The sequence below is a fragment of the Mustela erminea genome, chromosome 18, assembly GCF_009829155.1.
Source record: "Mustela erminea isolate mMusErm1 chromosome 18, mMusErm1.Pri, whole genome shotgun sequence".
NCBI lineage: Eukaryota > Metazoa > Chordata > Mammalia > Carnivora > Mustelidae > Mustela > Mustela erminea.
In genome coordinates this window covers 57,387,090-57,401,034 of record NC_045631.1, presented here as the reverse complement: position 1 = coordinate 57,401,034, position 13,945 = coordinate 57,387,090, and the positions used below count along the sequence as shown (strand labels likewise).

General features: G+C 56.9%; 1 protein-coding gene across 1 annotated transcript in view; it reads right to left on the bottom strand.

The window, feature by feature from the left end:
• Positions 1-13,945, bottom strand: part of MGAT5B (alpha-1,6-mannosylglycoprotein 6-beta-N-acetylglucosaminyltransferase B) — a 64,875-nt gene that overhangs the window by 34,330 nt on the left and 16,600 nt on the right. The window contains exons 4-8 of the mRNA XM_032321789.1: positions 5,292-5,407; positions 4,733-4,806; positions 3,648-3,818; positions 2,725-2,889; positions 1,836-2,005 (exon numbers count right to left, since the gene is read on the bottom strand). Coding sequence (XP_032177680.1) covers positions 1,836-2,005; positions 2,725-2,889; positions 3,648-3,818; positions 4,733-4,806; positions 5,292-5,407 — 696 coding nt within the window. The remainder of the gene's footprint in view (positions 1-1,835; positions 2,006-2,724; positions 2,890-3,647; positions 3,819-4,732; positions 4,807-5,291; positions 5,408-13,945) is intronic.

Here is a 13,945-nt window from a genome sequence, read left to right as displayed (position 1 = left end):
GGTGTGAATTGCAAGCCACAGGAATAAAAATCTTCAAACCATAAGGTCATTTAGCGGCCTCCCCTAATGCAATACAGTGGGTCCTATACTGCCTTCTGATCGAGGTCATGAGAAGTACTACTCGAGTTACTGGCAGACTCCAACTCGCAGGGGAAGACTGCAGAGGCTGAGTAGCTGCCCAAGACCAAGTTGTCAATGGCTTTGTCCCCACCAACATCCTCCTCTCTCCAACATTCCTATGCTACAGAGCATTAGCATTTGTGGCCAGGACAAAATGCTGATCAGAGAGAGACATCTAGAACCAATAGACCATCAAGATGATGGGTGGGCTCTGGACAAGAATCACATTTTAGCTTGAAATCCACCCTTAGAGTAAGTTAATGGACTGATGAAGAAAAGTCAATTTGTAGGTGACAATTCTGGGGCCTTCCTTAGTCATGCCCAATGAGAAAGAGGGGGTAAAACACAAAGCACAAACCCCTAACCATGAAGAAAAAGAAAAAGAAAAAGATCAATAACTTTGATTACATTAAATTAAGGCCTTCTATTCCTTGGTTGGCAGGGGCTGGAAAACAAAGACAAGCCACAAATTAGGAGAAGATTTTTAAACAGGTAAAAGTTGCATGGGGTTTATAACCATTGTATATAAAGAACACCTACAACTCAACAAGAAAAACAAACCACCCAGCAGAAAGGTGGGCAAAGGACATGAATGGGCATTTCGTCAAGAGTAAAGAAGGACAAGTATATGGCAGACTGCTCGGCCTCACTAGCTGTCAGGGAAATGCAAGTTCAGAACATAACAGATCATGACATGACTTGACACCTTCGGTTAAGAAGTATAATGATCCTACATGTGGGAGACAACATAGCCACTGGGAACCTCCAAGCGGTGAGGCTAAATTGGTGCCGTGACTCTGGCAAACAATTAGCATTATCTTATAAAGCTGGATTTTCACACACCATTAGTCCCAGAATTTGGTAACTTAGTCTATACTGAAGAGCAACTCAGTCTCGACCCAAGAGAAACCGTGAAACAGGTACCCCATGTACATGCGTGTCTACCACAGCATCACTCAAAATAACTTACAAAAAGCACGGGGGAAATATACACAGTCAGGAAAAACTGAAAAATAATGATGGACCATCCAAATAATGAAATCTCAAACAGCAGTGAAAATGAATAAAAGAGTTACATGAACAACAAGAAAGAAACTCTGAAATGTAGGAATGGGTGAAGCAAGCATGTCTCAAACATCACATACAGCAGGTGCCATTTATACAAAGCTCAAAGCAAACCAAAATGAAACAAAACCATATACTGTTTATGGATACCTAAGTATGTAAAACACACACACACACACACACTCCTACCCCCCCTCATCACCATCTCCTACCCCCAAGAACATCAGGGGGACTCTGGAAAGGCAAGTTTCAGGGATGGGACAGGCATTACGGCCCACTTCACCACCCCCCAAGTCTTATCAGGTCCAGGAAGGAGCCCAATTTCAGAAGGAAAACCTGAGGCTGTACCACGCCCACCAAGATGACAGAGAGGACGCCTTCTACATGACGCGGCTTGATTCCACAAGCCAGTATTTGTCAGCCCCTGAGTGCAAAGTGGCCCAAGTGGAGAACAGGACCTTTGAACAGCGCTGGGCAAACATGCTTCCTCGGTGCCTCCCAAACACGACGAGGCATCAACATGGAGGAGAAGGGAAAGAGGACTGTCACTATCCCCAGTACACTGGGAAGCCTCCCAGGGACCTGCGGGTGGAACAGGGGCTCCTGGAGGACAGGTCCCCCTTCCTCTCCTCCCCTCCCCCGGCACTCACCTCTGTAGCTCCTTCAGGGACACTGTGATCCGCAGGCCATGGCCCAGGACGTAGAGAGTGGCCAAGATGTCTGCCCACTGCACCATCTCTCCCAGTGGCCCGCCCTTTAGCACCCTTGGGCTGAACACATCACCAGACTCCTCCGTCAGGAAGCCGATGTGAACAAGGATCTGGGGAGGACACAGGGTCAGCGTGAAGGAGCAGCAGCATTGCCCTGCCACCCCCAGGGGGACCCAGCCAGCAGCGGTCACTGTCTCCAGGCTGTGCCTGGGCAGGCGCTTCCTGGCACCAGCAGGGGGACCAAGAGGCAGAGTGACCATACTGGGCGCTGGGGGTCAAAGTGAACAAGATGGTCACATCCCGCCCTCAAGGCGCTTACGTTCCAGATGGAAGAGGCAGACAAGAGTAAACACAGACAAGAGATAGTTTCATGAAATGGTAGGGACTCTGAAAGAAATAAACAGGGTGATGTGAGAGTCAGGTAAACATTTATCGGATGGATGAATGTGGAGGGATACATGGGTAGATGGAGGGTTGGGTGGCTGGACAGGTGGATGGAGGGACCTGCAAACCCCCCCCAAACAGGCTCTGTTATTCCCAATATCCCAGGCAAATGACATGACTTTTCTGCCTGAAAAGAACAAGATGTCTACAGAATGCAGAACTCCTACGTGGTGGAGGGGAGGGTTTGTCATTCTACCCCAAACCTAAAAAGGGCCAGGGGCCACCACATGCATCTATCCTGACTCTGCCTCCCTCACCCCAGCTGAAACTCAAACTCAATAAAACCTTTTCAAGGGCAGACCTGGTGCTCACTTGAAGGCCTGGGGCCCTGAGCCCACTCTAAGCTCTCTGAGCGCGGCTCCCTGAATGCACAGAGAAGCAGTACCTGCTTCTGGTCCCTCCAGACGCTTCCCAGCTTCCGTGCCAGCCGCTGGGCAGCCAGCACCCACTGGGCCGTGAGCCGCTTGGTCCGTTTCTTCATGAAGATTAGAGACTCCTTCCCACTGCCCATCAGCTCCAGGAGGTGGGACAGGTTGCTCCGGAAAACTGCCTGGAGGGGGGCCCAGACCTGGGTTCTTCAGCCCTCAGACCCAAAGCCACAACAGCCCCATCACCTGCTGCTCTGGGAACAGGGGCTGGCACGCTCCCGGGAGGGTGCGGCCTACTCTAGCTTCTCCTGCCATTTATAAAGGCCCACAGACCCCCACAGTTGGGGAGCCCTGCTCTCACCACCCAACACTAGCCACCCGGCCAAGCCGGTCTGTCCCAGTCCAGCTCTGGTCATCCTTCTGTCCCGAGCCCTTCGGGGGTGGCCAGTAATGACAGTCCCCAGGCGTCTCAGCTGCTACATAGAGACAGAAAGGGTGGTGGTCGGAGCTGGCCCTCGGACAGCAGGGAGGCCGGGCCACCTTTCAGTGGAGCTGGAGTAACAGGACGCCTTGAACTAACTGCACTCCCCAGACCTCAGACCTGCCACCTGTTCAGTGTGGTTGCATAAGGGACTGCTGGGCGGTTTCAGTACAGACAAAGCATCTGGAAGCCTTCCAGGAGCGACACTATTGTTACTATTATCCTAGCCTGTTTAGCGGTGCCTCCAGGGCCCCAGCTTGGCCCTTAAACTGGCCAAGCTTTGCAACATCCCCAGAAGGCTGGCAGGCTGGGACGCACCCCCCCACCAGGCACGGCTGGCCGGCCTCATTTTACCGGGGTCTAAGAGCTCCTCCTGTTGTCCCTTAAGGATGTCCCACCCAAGCAGGCCTGTTGACCTGTCCACCAGCCTTCACAGGCCTACCCACTTCCCAGGCCTACCTGGACTTTGGGGAGGGGCTTGGGGGCCATCTGAGCAGCCGTCTGGTTCCTCCAGGGCAGCGGGGGGCAGAACCACTCAACCTCACTGAGGTAGATGAGGAAGGAGCACTCGGTGCCGTCCACCCCAAAGAAGGCATAGCAGGGGTCAGAGGTCCAGCGGGCACGCATCCACTGTGGAGAGGGCCAGCCTAGGCGAGGGTGCTGGCACAGCCCCACCCACGCCCTTGGCAGGCTCTTTGCGGGCGTGTCCTTGGGGACCCACGGTCCCTCAGGACAGGGCCTCTGGGACACACATTAAGAATGCAGCAAGGCCAGAGCAGAGAGGAGAGAAAGACCAGAGCCCCACGACCCAGCCCTGAGTCCTGGCCACTGAGAACCCCGAGAAAGCCTGAGCAGGACCACTGTCCCCCAGGCCCAGAAAGGGGCGGGCCCCGGAAGTATAAGGCCAGGTGGTGACAGACTCAGGGAAAGCTCCGGGGCAAACAGTGGGAGATGCAGCAGCTCGGGGCCTGGCTGGTCTCCAGAGAGTAGGATCCGGTTGAGGCCAAGGTCAGGAGCCCACCCACGGGGATCCCCACATGTCAGCGAGGAAGGGGGGCCCAGGGCCGCTGCCCCACCCTCTTGGGGAGTTCGGAACGGGAGAGGAGCTGGATTTCATGCCACGGACTGCATTCCCAGATGGACAGACTTCACGCAGCCATGGGCCCCTGGAAGTGAGCACCCGGGGGAGGGGCCGGGGGCCTTTCTCAGTCCAGCTGGTCGCAAGGATGGGGAGGGATGGGGAGACAGGGCCACTCAAGAGATCCAGTCTGGGTCTGAACTGGCGGGGATGCAGGCCACTGGAGGTGTTACTAACAGTTTGTTTGCTGTAACAAAATACCGGGAACCCTGAAACGTGATCGTGGTAGGCAGTGCGGGTTGGTGGGCCCCGCAGACAGCCCATGCAGAGAAGCCCTAAGGCTGGCCTCCGCCAGGGTCAGGGGCTGGGGGCTGGGCAGACATCGCTGCCAGGAGCAGGATCTCAGAGCTGGTCTGGGGCCAGGGCCCCCCGGTCCCCTCTACCCCATCCTCAGCCCGAGCCTCACCTCCACCTTCCCTGAGCAGTCAGGGAACTTGGGGTCACTGGGTGCCTCACACTGGTCCCGCCGGCCTTCAGACACTGTGTGGGGAGAAGGTCAGCATGCTGGGGGCCTCGGGGGAGCCCAGGTCTGGGGGGAAGGGGTTAGTCCAGGAGCACACACTGCCCTCCCTCCCCTGGGTTTCCTCACCTGAGGCCACCTGCCAGGGGGTGCCCACGCCCGGGGTTTCCCCCTCTGCCACAGGCCCCCTACCTCCCATACGGGCTTTGGAACCAGTGAGGAGCCAGCTTGAATGGCCCAGTGTCTGGATAGGCAGACCTCACGCACCCAGCCAAATGTAACCCTCTTGGGGGGCCCCCAGCCTGCTGCTCCCCACATCAAGAAAAATGGAGGGGGCCCCCCAGGGACTCCAGGACCTCTGTTCTCACACAAGTCCCAGTGGGGTGAACCCCAAGTCACCCCACCCAGAGCCTGAGGCCGGAGGCGGGAGAGCTGCGGCGGGGGGAGGGTCAGGGCCGCCCAACACACTGGCCTCCTGGGGCCAAAGGAGTGCCCTGGGCCGCACCCTTGCTGTGCAGGACCAGGCTGTGACGCAGGATCTGGTCCACCTTCGCGGCGATGTCCGACACATTCTGGGCGATGGCCTGGATCCGCTCCATGAGGCCAGCCCCAGGGGGAAACCTAGTGAGAGAAGCCAGGGGTGAGCGCACACAGCCCGCCGCGGGCGCCTTCCTGGGAAGGGGGACGGGCGAGGGCAGCTGTGAGCGCTCCTGGCACCCCCACGCCCCCACCGGAGCGCAGCGACGGCCGATGCTGGGCCTAGAGGTGGAGGCGTGTGCCCCCCGCCCCCGCCCGGCTGGAGGGGCTCTCTAGCACCCGCTGCACACACACGTGCACGTGTCCCAGGCGTGTGTGCACACTCACCCCCACGTGCGTGTGCCCCGCGTGCTGAGGGGCAGCAACTGAAGCTAAAGCGGGCGGAGGAACTCTCTGGGAGAGCCTGGGGGACCGGCCCGGGACATCCAGGCAACAGAGGCCCTTTCCCGGGCACGGCCAGCTGCCCTGAGCCTGCATCTCCATTTCCTCCCAGAGGGGCTCCGTTGTGCCAAAATAAATTCCACCCAAAGCAGCCTGGGGACGTGCCAACTATTAAGCCTCTAGTAAATTACTGTTGCGCTCCCGAGTCTGAATTCTCCCCAGGATCTTAAACACATTTACCGCCACAAACATCACAGCCCTCCGCCCACCACCAAGACTCGCGCTGCCTTTATTTTTGGAGAATTTACTTCCTGGCGTTGATTACTACTCAGTTCTCAGAGACGTTTCTGAGACATCACATGCAGGATTTATCTCATCGCGAGGGCCTGTGTCGAGACGGACCCCGCTCCCCCGGGGGTGGGGCTGTCTAAGCGGCCTGCCCTTTCCAACACACGAACTCCGTTCCTTTGATTCGCACTTCGTCTGGTTCTGCGCACCTTGTCTGAGCTCCGTCTATCCCCGTACGAGGACGGGGACTTCACTGCTGCACAAAGTGGGAAGTACAGAAGGGAGGACACCTCTTGGGTGGCCTGTCGTCTAGAGGAGGCACAATGGTGACGGCTGCCTGTCCCCTCAGGCCGCCCACCCCTCCCACCGCTGCCTTGCACGTGGAGAGGTCAGGCAGTGGCCCCGTCCACAGAGGGTGCGGGAGACAGGAGGTCAGGGGAAGAGGCAGTCATGGGGTGAGGTGGCAACAGAAGGAAGTGGTAGGAAGGGGCATACAAGCCCTCGAGACACACTTGCATGTCCACACACACACACACACACATAATCCCATCAACCGTCTCAAAAAGAAATGAAAAACCAGCAGAAGCCAGTGTGCCTTGGCCACGGTAACACATGACCACAAATTTATTCCCTCGCAGTCCTGGAGGCCGGGAGTCCGAACCCAAGATGTCGCAGGGTGCATTCCTGCTGGGAAGAAGGGAAGAAGACTCTCCCCAGCTTCGGGAGGGGCCAGCGGTGGCTAGTGGGACACATCCCCCAGCCTCTGCCCCTGCTGTCCCTTGGCCTTCTGTGTGTCCACATTCCCTCTTTCTACAGGGACCCCGTCACTGGATGAGGGCCCCTGATCCAGTGTGACCGCATTTTAATCTGACCGCACCTGCCAAGGCCCACTTCCGGGGAAGACCAGGTTCATGGGCACTGGGGATTCAGACGGTGACATGTCTTTTTGGAGGGCACGGCTCAGCTGCAGCAGCCTTCTACGAGATTACAAAGAAGGAGAGCACTCAGAGATGATGCTGCTTTTGCTCAAAACATCCTCAGACAGGAGGAAGTAGGGGTAATTCTCCTTGGTCTTCAGGTGGCCGAGGAACACCGCAGGGAAGACGGAGGCCAGCGTCTCTCCAGGTTGTAGTAAAACAGAGGAGCTGAAGATCTGCCTCTCGGGAGCTGTGCGGCCCCAGGCGAGTCACTTAGGCTCTCTGTGCCTCAGCGTCCTCCTCCTTAATAATGGAGGCCTGCGGTGGCAGGACAGTAGACCGGCGCTGCTTTCTCCACTTTTCCTCGTTACCGCCCCCAAAGGAGCCTCTGTAGACCTACTTCTCCCCACCCGCCTCCTCTGTGAAAAGTTAAAACAGGGACATGCTGCTGCTCTGTTCACACACTGTGGTCTGCGGAGGGCCACAGACTGTGGTGATGTCGAAGGTAACTTTGGCCTCAAGAAGCAGATGTCACCCTTGGCGGGTGACATGTCTCCATAGAGGATGCCCCGGCATCTGTTGCGCTCTGCAGTTCATTCCAAGAGAGCATTCTGGAGCTGCTTTCCCTGCTGACCTGCGGGGACAGGACGGACACTCCTCTGCCCGGAGGAAAGTGTTGCTGTCCGCAGGCGGTGGCCACCGTGCAGAAGGCCCGAAGCTCGCGGCTGCCAGGTCAGGGTTTGTGCTAAGCATGGGCGGCCGAGGAACACCGGGGGAGCTCCCAGGCGGGGAAGGAGTGCGTACTCCTCCCAACTTCTAGCCAGAGACCCCAGAGCACAAACAACCCTTGTCAGGGACAAGTGGGAGGTCCTGCCCGGTCCCTGGAGACTTGAGAAGGGACCCTGCTTCAAGCCTTCCTGAAGGGGTCTCTCCCTCGAGGGTCTGCTCTGGCCACCCTTTGGGAGCGAGGTCACTCCTCTGAGTCCCCCATGTGCTGGGACATGGTTGGGAGTGGCCGGCTTGAAACCCCCCAGTGGAGGTCGGGGGGGGGGGCTGGCTGAGTCCCTGGTGGAGCATGGCACTCTCTATCTTGGGGTTGTAGGTGTGAGCCCCTACACCTCTGGTTGGGTGTACAGATGACTTAAAAAAATCTTTTTTAAAAACTATTTTATATATTTATTTGAGAGTGAGTGAGAGAGAGAAAGCACACAAGCAGGGGCAGAGGGAGATGGAGAAGCAGATTCCCTGCTGAGCAGAGAGCCTGATGCGGGGCTCCATCCCAGGATCCCAGGGTCATGACCTGAGCTGAAGGCAGACACTTAACTGACTGAGCCACTCAGGCACCCCAAAAACAAAACCTTAAAAAAAAAAAAAGGAAATAAAGGAAAAAAGAAGTCCCAGTGGAGTCCTGAGCCCTCAAGGACAGGAACGTGCTTTTGAACGGAGCCTGGCACTACTGCCCAGCATGGGACATGTGCCCAGAGCTCCATCCCCGCGCGGGGCTGAGTAACGCCCCCCCTCCCTGTGGTAGATTCACATCACCCAGAACCACAAAAAATGTGACCTTATTTGGAATAGGGTCTTTACAAATGTAATTAGTTGAGATGAGGTCATGCTGAATCAGGTTGGGCCTCGGTGTCCTGAGGAGGAGGCCATGTGAAGACCGCCACGAGCCAGGGGAAGCCTGGGCCACCAGGAACCAAGAGACGGAGGGAAGAGAAGGATCCGCGGGGTTTAGGAAGGAATGAGGCCTTGCTGATGCCTGGATTTCAGACTTCAGCCCCCAGAACCGAGAGAGAAAATCATTTTTATTGTTTTAAACCATCCGGTTGGCAGTCATTTTTTATGGCAGCCCAAGGAAACAAATGCATCACGGTCTGCAAAACTGAGGGAAAATGGTTTTTAGTCCATCACAAAAAGAGAGTCTGCGGGGTGCCTGGGTGGCTCAGTCAGTGAACCGTCTGCCTTTGGCTCAGGTCCATCATCTTGGGGTCCTGGGATCGAGCCCCATGCTGGGCTCCCTGCTCAGCGGGGGTCTGCTTCTCCCTCTCCCTCGTGTTCTCTCTTTCTCTCTCTCAAGTAAATAAATAAAATCCTTTGGAAAAAACAAAACAAAACAAAAAAACTAACAAAAGAAATTCAAAAAAATAAAAGGAGAGTCCAGGTTCTCCTGGGCCCCCGCTGTCAGAAACCCCTCTAACGGCTCTGCCTGCTGAAGCCCAAGCGTCCCCTGCTGCTACTTTCAGCGGAGACGGAGAACAGCCAGACACGCCCTTGACCTCTCAAGTCCGGAGCGGCTGATTCTCCACATTACGCAGAGACTGGGAAGATGGAGGGCCTCAGAGTCAGAGGTCCAGGCTTCAAATCCTGACTCCAACGGGCAGCTGTGTGACCTTGGGCAAGTTACCTGACCTCTCTGAACTCAGGTCAGCTCCTATAACAGCTGGATAATCTCGACTAGCTCAGAGGGACTCCCAGGATTCGACGTAAGGCTGAAGAGCCCGGCTCAGCGTGGAGCAGAGGCTCAGCAAACGCTCGGGTCGCGTACGTTCCCTACCTACAGCAGTCAACTGTCCCCAAAAAGAACTTTCAAATGTCCGACCGCAGAACAAAGCACATCCCTTTTTGGAGGATTTTCACCCGATAAGCGTTTCCCGGGAGCATCACCCGTGAGGGCTCTAAATAGCGCAGGTGGCATCTGTCTGATTTCACGAGCTCAGCTTGTTTAAATCGGAATGACTTGGCGTCTCTGTTATTCAACCGGACTTAGCATTTGGGCAGCGCTGCCTATTGTCAAATAATCTACGATTCGTCCTCTCTCCCTGGGATGCTCTTTTATAAAATGGACAGCAAAAGCAGATGCCTTGAGACCACAGACCACAGCAGGGCAGCAGCCTGGGACGCGCAAAGAAGGGGAATAAACTGGGAAGTCGGGGCTTGGCGGCCTCCATCCGACGGGGCCCCCGATAGTTCTCCCGACAACATCATGGCTCTTTCTAAGGGCCCCATTGTGCAGAGGAGGAAACCAAGGCACAGCCAAGCTGAGTCACTCACTCAGGGCCACAGCTTTAATGTGGAAAAATCAGGTACCAGTTCACCTGCAAGGGGTCTGTGCCTAAGGGTGGGCACAGAGGCAGGAGAGCAGGACCAAGGCCCTGAGCTAGGGACTGACATCGTGGGGGCGGAGCCCTCAGTACCCCCGGCAGGTGGTAAAGGCTAGAAGAGCTCTAGCAGAAGGCATCTCCCCGTCAACACCACTCCTAACCCTGTAGGGCCTGCTACCGGGGTAGAGAGCTGGAATTGTGTCTACAAGGCAGGGAGTTCACGGGGACGAGGCACCCAGCCTCGCCCCTGCTGGTGCAGGTGACCGGGGTCCCTTTAATCCTTCCTACTTGATGCTTATTTTTATTCCTCCCCTGTTTTATCGTTGGTGCATGCTTTGGTGGGTAAACCAGACGAGCTTGAAGGGGTCTACTGAGAGGGTGGCCTGAGCGTGAGTAGCGGAGACCCAGGGCCACGTCAGGGAGAGGTGGGCAGAGGGCAGGCTGGAGGTTAAAGAGAGGCCCCGAAGGAGGCGCCTTTGCTGTTCACCCTGGAGCGGCAGATAACCCCCGAGGCGGCGGCTCCCTGCGGCACGGTCAGCAAGAGGAGAGTGAGGTTCTCAGCCCCAGCCTGCAAGCTGTGGGTGCCAGGTAGGGGCAGAGAAGAAGGAGCTTCTGCATTATCAGGAAGCTCTTAGGACCACTGGGGCATCGGCTCCGATGGGTCCCACCGTCCCCCCGCAGCTGGGCAGATACTCCACCAAGAATCCTGGGACCTTTTCACACGCCACCTCCGACAAATGTGGTGGTCCCGTGGCTGCCGCGGCTCTCGGGGCCATAGGGCTATGCAGGCCCTGGGGAGCCTCCTGGAGAATTCTCCAGTATCCACAGTACTCCACGTTCTCTGGCCCAAGCATCCCTCACCTCATGCCCACAGACCGCCGGCCCCTCTTGCCTAGCACGGGCGGCCTCCTGGAGCCAGACGGCCCCCCAAGGCCACCCCTGCTGCAGCCAGCCACTGCCCCCGGAGATGCCCTGCTCCTTCCGCCACCCAGGGCTGGGGCACAGTGGCTCCTTCCCCTGGGGCCCAGCTCCAGTCACCCCCTCGTGTCAGGCCCCCAAGAGGCCCCCCAGATGCCCCATTCCTTCCTCTCAGCCCCTGAGACCATCACCCACTTGGCCCTCATTCCCAAGCCCCTTGAACAGGCTCTCCTGGACGCCTGGGGAAGGAGGTTTAATTTCGTGTTCCTCCCATGATTTATGAAGGTTGCATTCAATTAACAGAGTATCGATTTCCGGCAGCTGGCCAGCATGCTTGCTGGGAGTTGTTATTTTATCATGAAACCAGTCACTTTCCTTTTAAAACCCGGAGACTCTGCACCCAGGTGCCCACAGCCACACTTATCAGGAAACACAGACACGAGTGTCGTGGACAGGGAGACATGTTCTCTGTGACTGTCTGTCTGTCCCCTCTCACATACACCATACGGGACATAAGGAGCTCCAGCCCCAGCGTCCAGCCTTCGCCCCAATTTCTCGGTGCCCCTCGGCAGCTTCTTCGGCTCCCTCTGCCCCCATCCGGGTTGCCGGATGCTGTGGGGGGCTCTGAACACCCCAGAGGATCTGCCAGCCCCTCCCCGAGCAAGAACAGAGAGCACTTCTCTCTCTTGCACTGAGAAATGCACACACACATCCCTACATCTACGTTTATATTAGATAAATAGACAGACAGACAGAAGGATGGATCGTCTCCCGCTGTTGACAGGAACACAGCCAGAGCTGAGCCATGTGTGGTTTCCGCACTTGGGAGAGGGATCAGTGCCCCTGAGTGGGACAGAGCCAGGGTGCTGAGGCTGGGCAGGGGGACACAAGAGCTGGATGCCAGCCCCCACATCTCAGGGCTTGGTTTTCCCCTGGAGGATTTTCTAAAATATCTCCTATGTATATTTTATTAAAGACACACCGAGAGCCTAAGAGCAGGTGCACCCTGTCTTTCCAACGGCAAATACTTGGGATGTTGAGAATCTCTGTCTTTGTTAGGACGCATAACCCATTCACACCCGTCACAGTGGCTAGGTTTCCACCCTGCAGGGCTGACTGATCCTGACCCCGTCACCCAGCTAACCCAGTCCCTCGCCACCAGTCTGGCCTCTTTCCAGCAATGGGGCCAGACCAGTGCCCCGACCTCCAGCCAGAGGCTGTTCTGGGAAGGAGGGCCCTGCATGGGGTGTGACAACATTGAGGCAAGCCTTTGAAAGCAGTCCCCAGAGATGCCTTCCTGGGTCACTTGTTCTCTGCCCTGCCCCCCCACCCACATTCCCACGCAGACCCCAGAGGCTCTTGGCTCGGGCCACAGGTGGCCAAGAATGTCTAGAAGCATTTTTTGAGTTTTTTTTTTCATAAGGAAATTGGAAAAACCCTCATCCCCTTACCCAGGGACAGGGATCGTGACGTGCTGCACTGAGTATCGGTACTTGGGCTCCTGCTGAATTCTGTGCACTCGCAGTCCAACTCTGTTCGTAACTGTAAAACCTGCCCTTCACGCTGTCCCTTACCCCTAGAATCCCTGCCGGTCCCTGTCAACATCCCATCTGATGGCGGCACAAGCAGCGCCCAGCAGAGCCGCCACGGTCCGCGTGCTGCCTCCTCACTGGGGGACGTTCCAATTGTTGCTCCAACTCTGTGAGGTTTTTTAAAATTTAAGATTTTATTTTAAGTCATCTCTACACCCAACACGGGGTTTGAACTAACAGCCCCGGGATCAAGAGTTGCACACGCCACCGACGAAGCCAGCCAGGTGCCCCACTGCTCACACTTTTTGACACCGTAAAAAAGCATCAAGGACCAAGCTGTTCATATGCCTGTTCCTAAGTTAGGATTCTCTTCCTAAGACAGATTCCCAGTGGGGTATGACCAGGTCGTTACAGGCCACGTGGCGGTAACCGGGCCCTCCCAGATGGGCCGACCTCCTCGGCTTCCAGAACGGGAACTCGTCCGGGGTGGCTGGTGGTGGCCACAGCGCCCCAGGCTTCTGTCTTGCTGTCCCGCCGCGCCCAGTGGCACAGGCACAACCCCCCAGGGCACCCGAGGGCGCGTGCGCTGCCTCTCTTCTCTTCCTCCCCGTCTCCCTCCCTTCCCCCGACGGTTGCTGACTGACCTCGGGGATCCAGAAGTGACACAGGCAGGAAACTCTGCCTTCACAGGGCATCTGTTCCAGCTCTGGAGACAGCGGACAAGCAAAGCATGGAAATACACGGGGTGGGATGGGAATGTGGGAGACGGGGCGCAGTTCGAAACAGGTCCTCGGGGAAGGACCCGCTGGTGATACGTGAGCCAAAACTGAAGGAAGTCAGGGGAGAAATCGGCGGGAAGAAGAAATTGGATTCTTTCACCCGGCCAGATCGGAGACAAGAGCATTCCAGGCAGAGGCACAGCCTGTGCAAAAGCCCAGAGGGAGAAGGCTGTGCTGCAGGAACAGTGCCGAGGCTGGTGGGCTGCAGCCCAGGGAGCAAGTGGGAAGACAGCAGGGGAGGAGCCAGATAGACAAGGGGGCTGGGGGCACGGGGGTCATGGGCCACTGGGTGGGACAGGGAGCTACGGGGGAGGTGGGGAACAGAGGAGGCTCCTGACCGAATTGGTATTTTAAAATAATCTCTCTGGCTGCTGAGTTGGGAGTCAGTGGGAGGAGGGCAGGGTGGTGGTCAGTGGAGAGAGGTGGGATTCTAGCACCTTCTGATGGTGGGGACAGTTTGCTGACGAACAGGACACAAGCGAGAGAGAGAAGGGTCGAGGCTGACGCCAAGGCTGGGGGTCCAGACGATGGAAAGGCTGGGCCTGGCATGGCCTGAGGGAGTGGGCTGGGGAGAAGTGGGGTTCAGGTGTGTCCAGAACACGCCGCATCTGAGTTGTTCCCGCGACACCCGGCTGGGCGGGCATGCGGATATTTGAGACTGAAGACATAAACCGGGGAGTATAGAGTCTGTAGACAGTTTTCG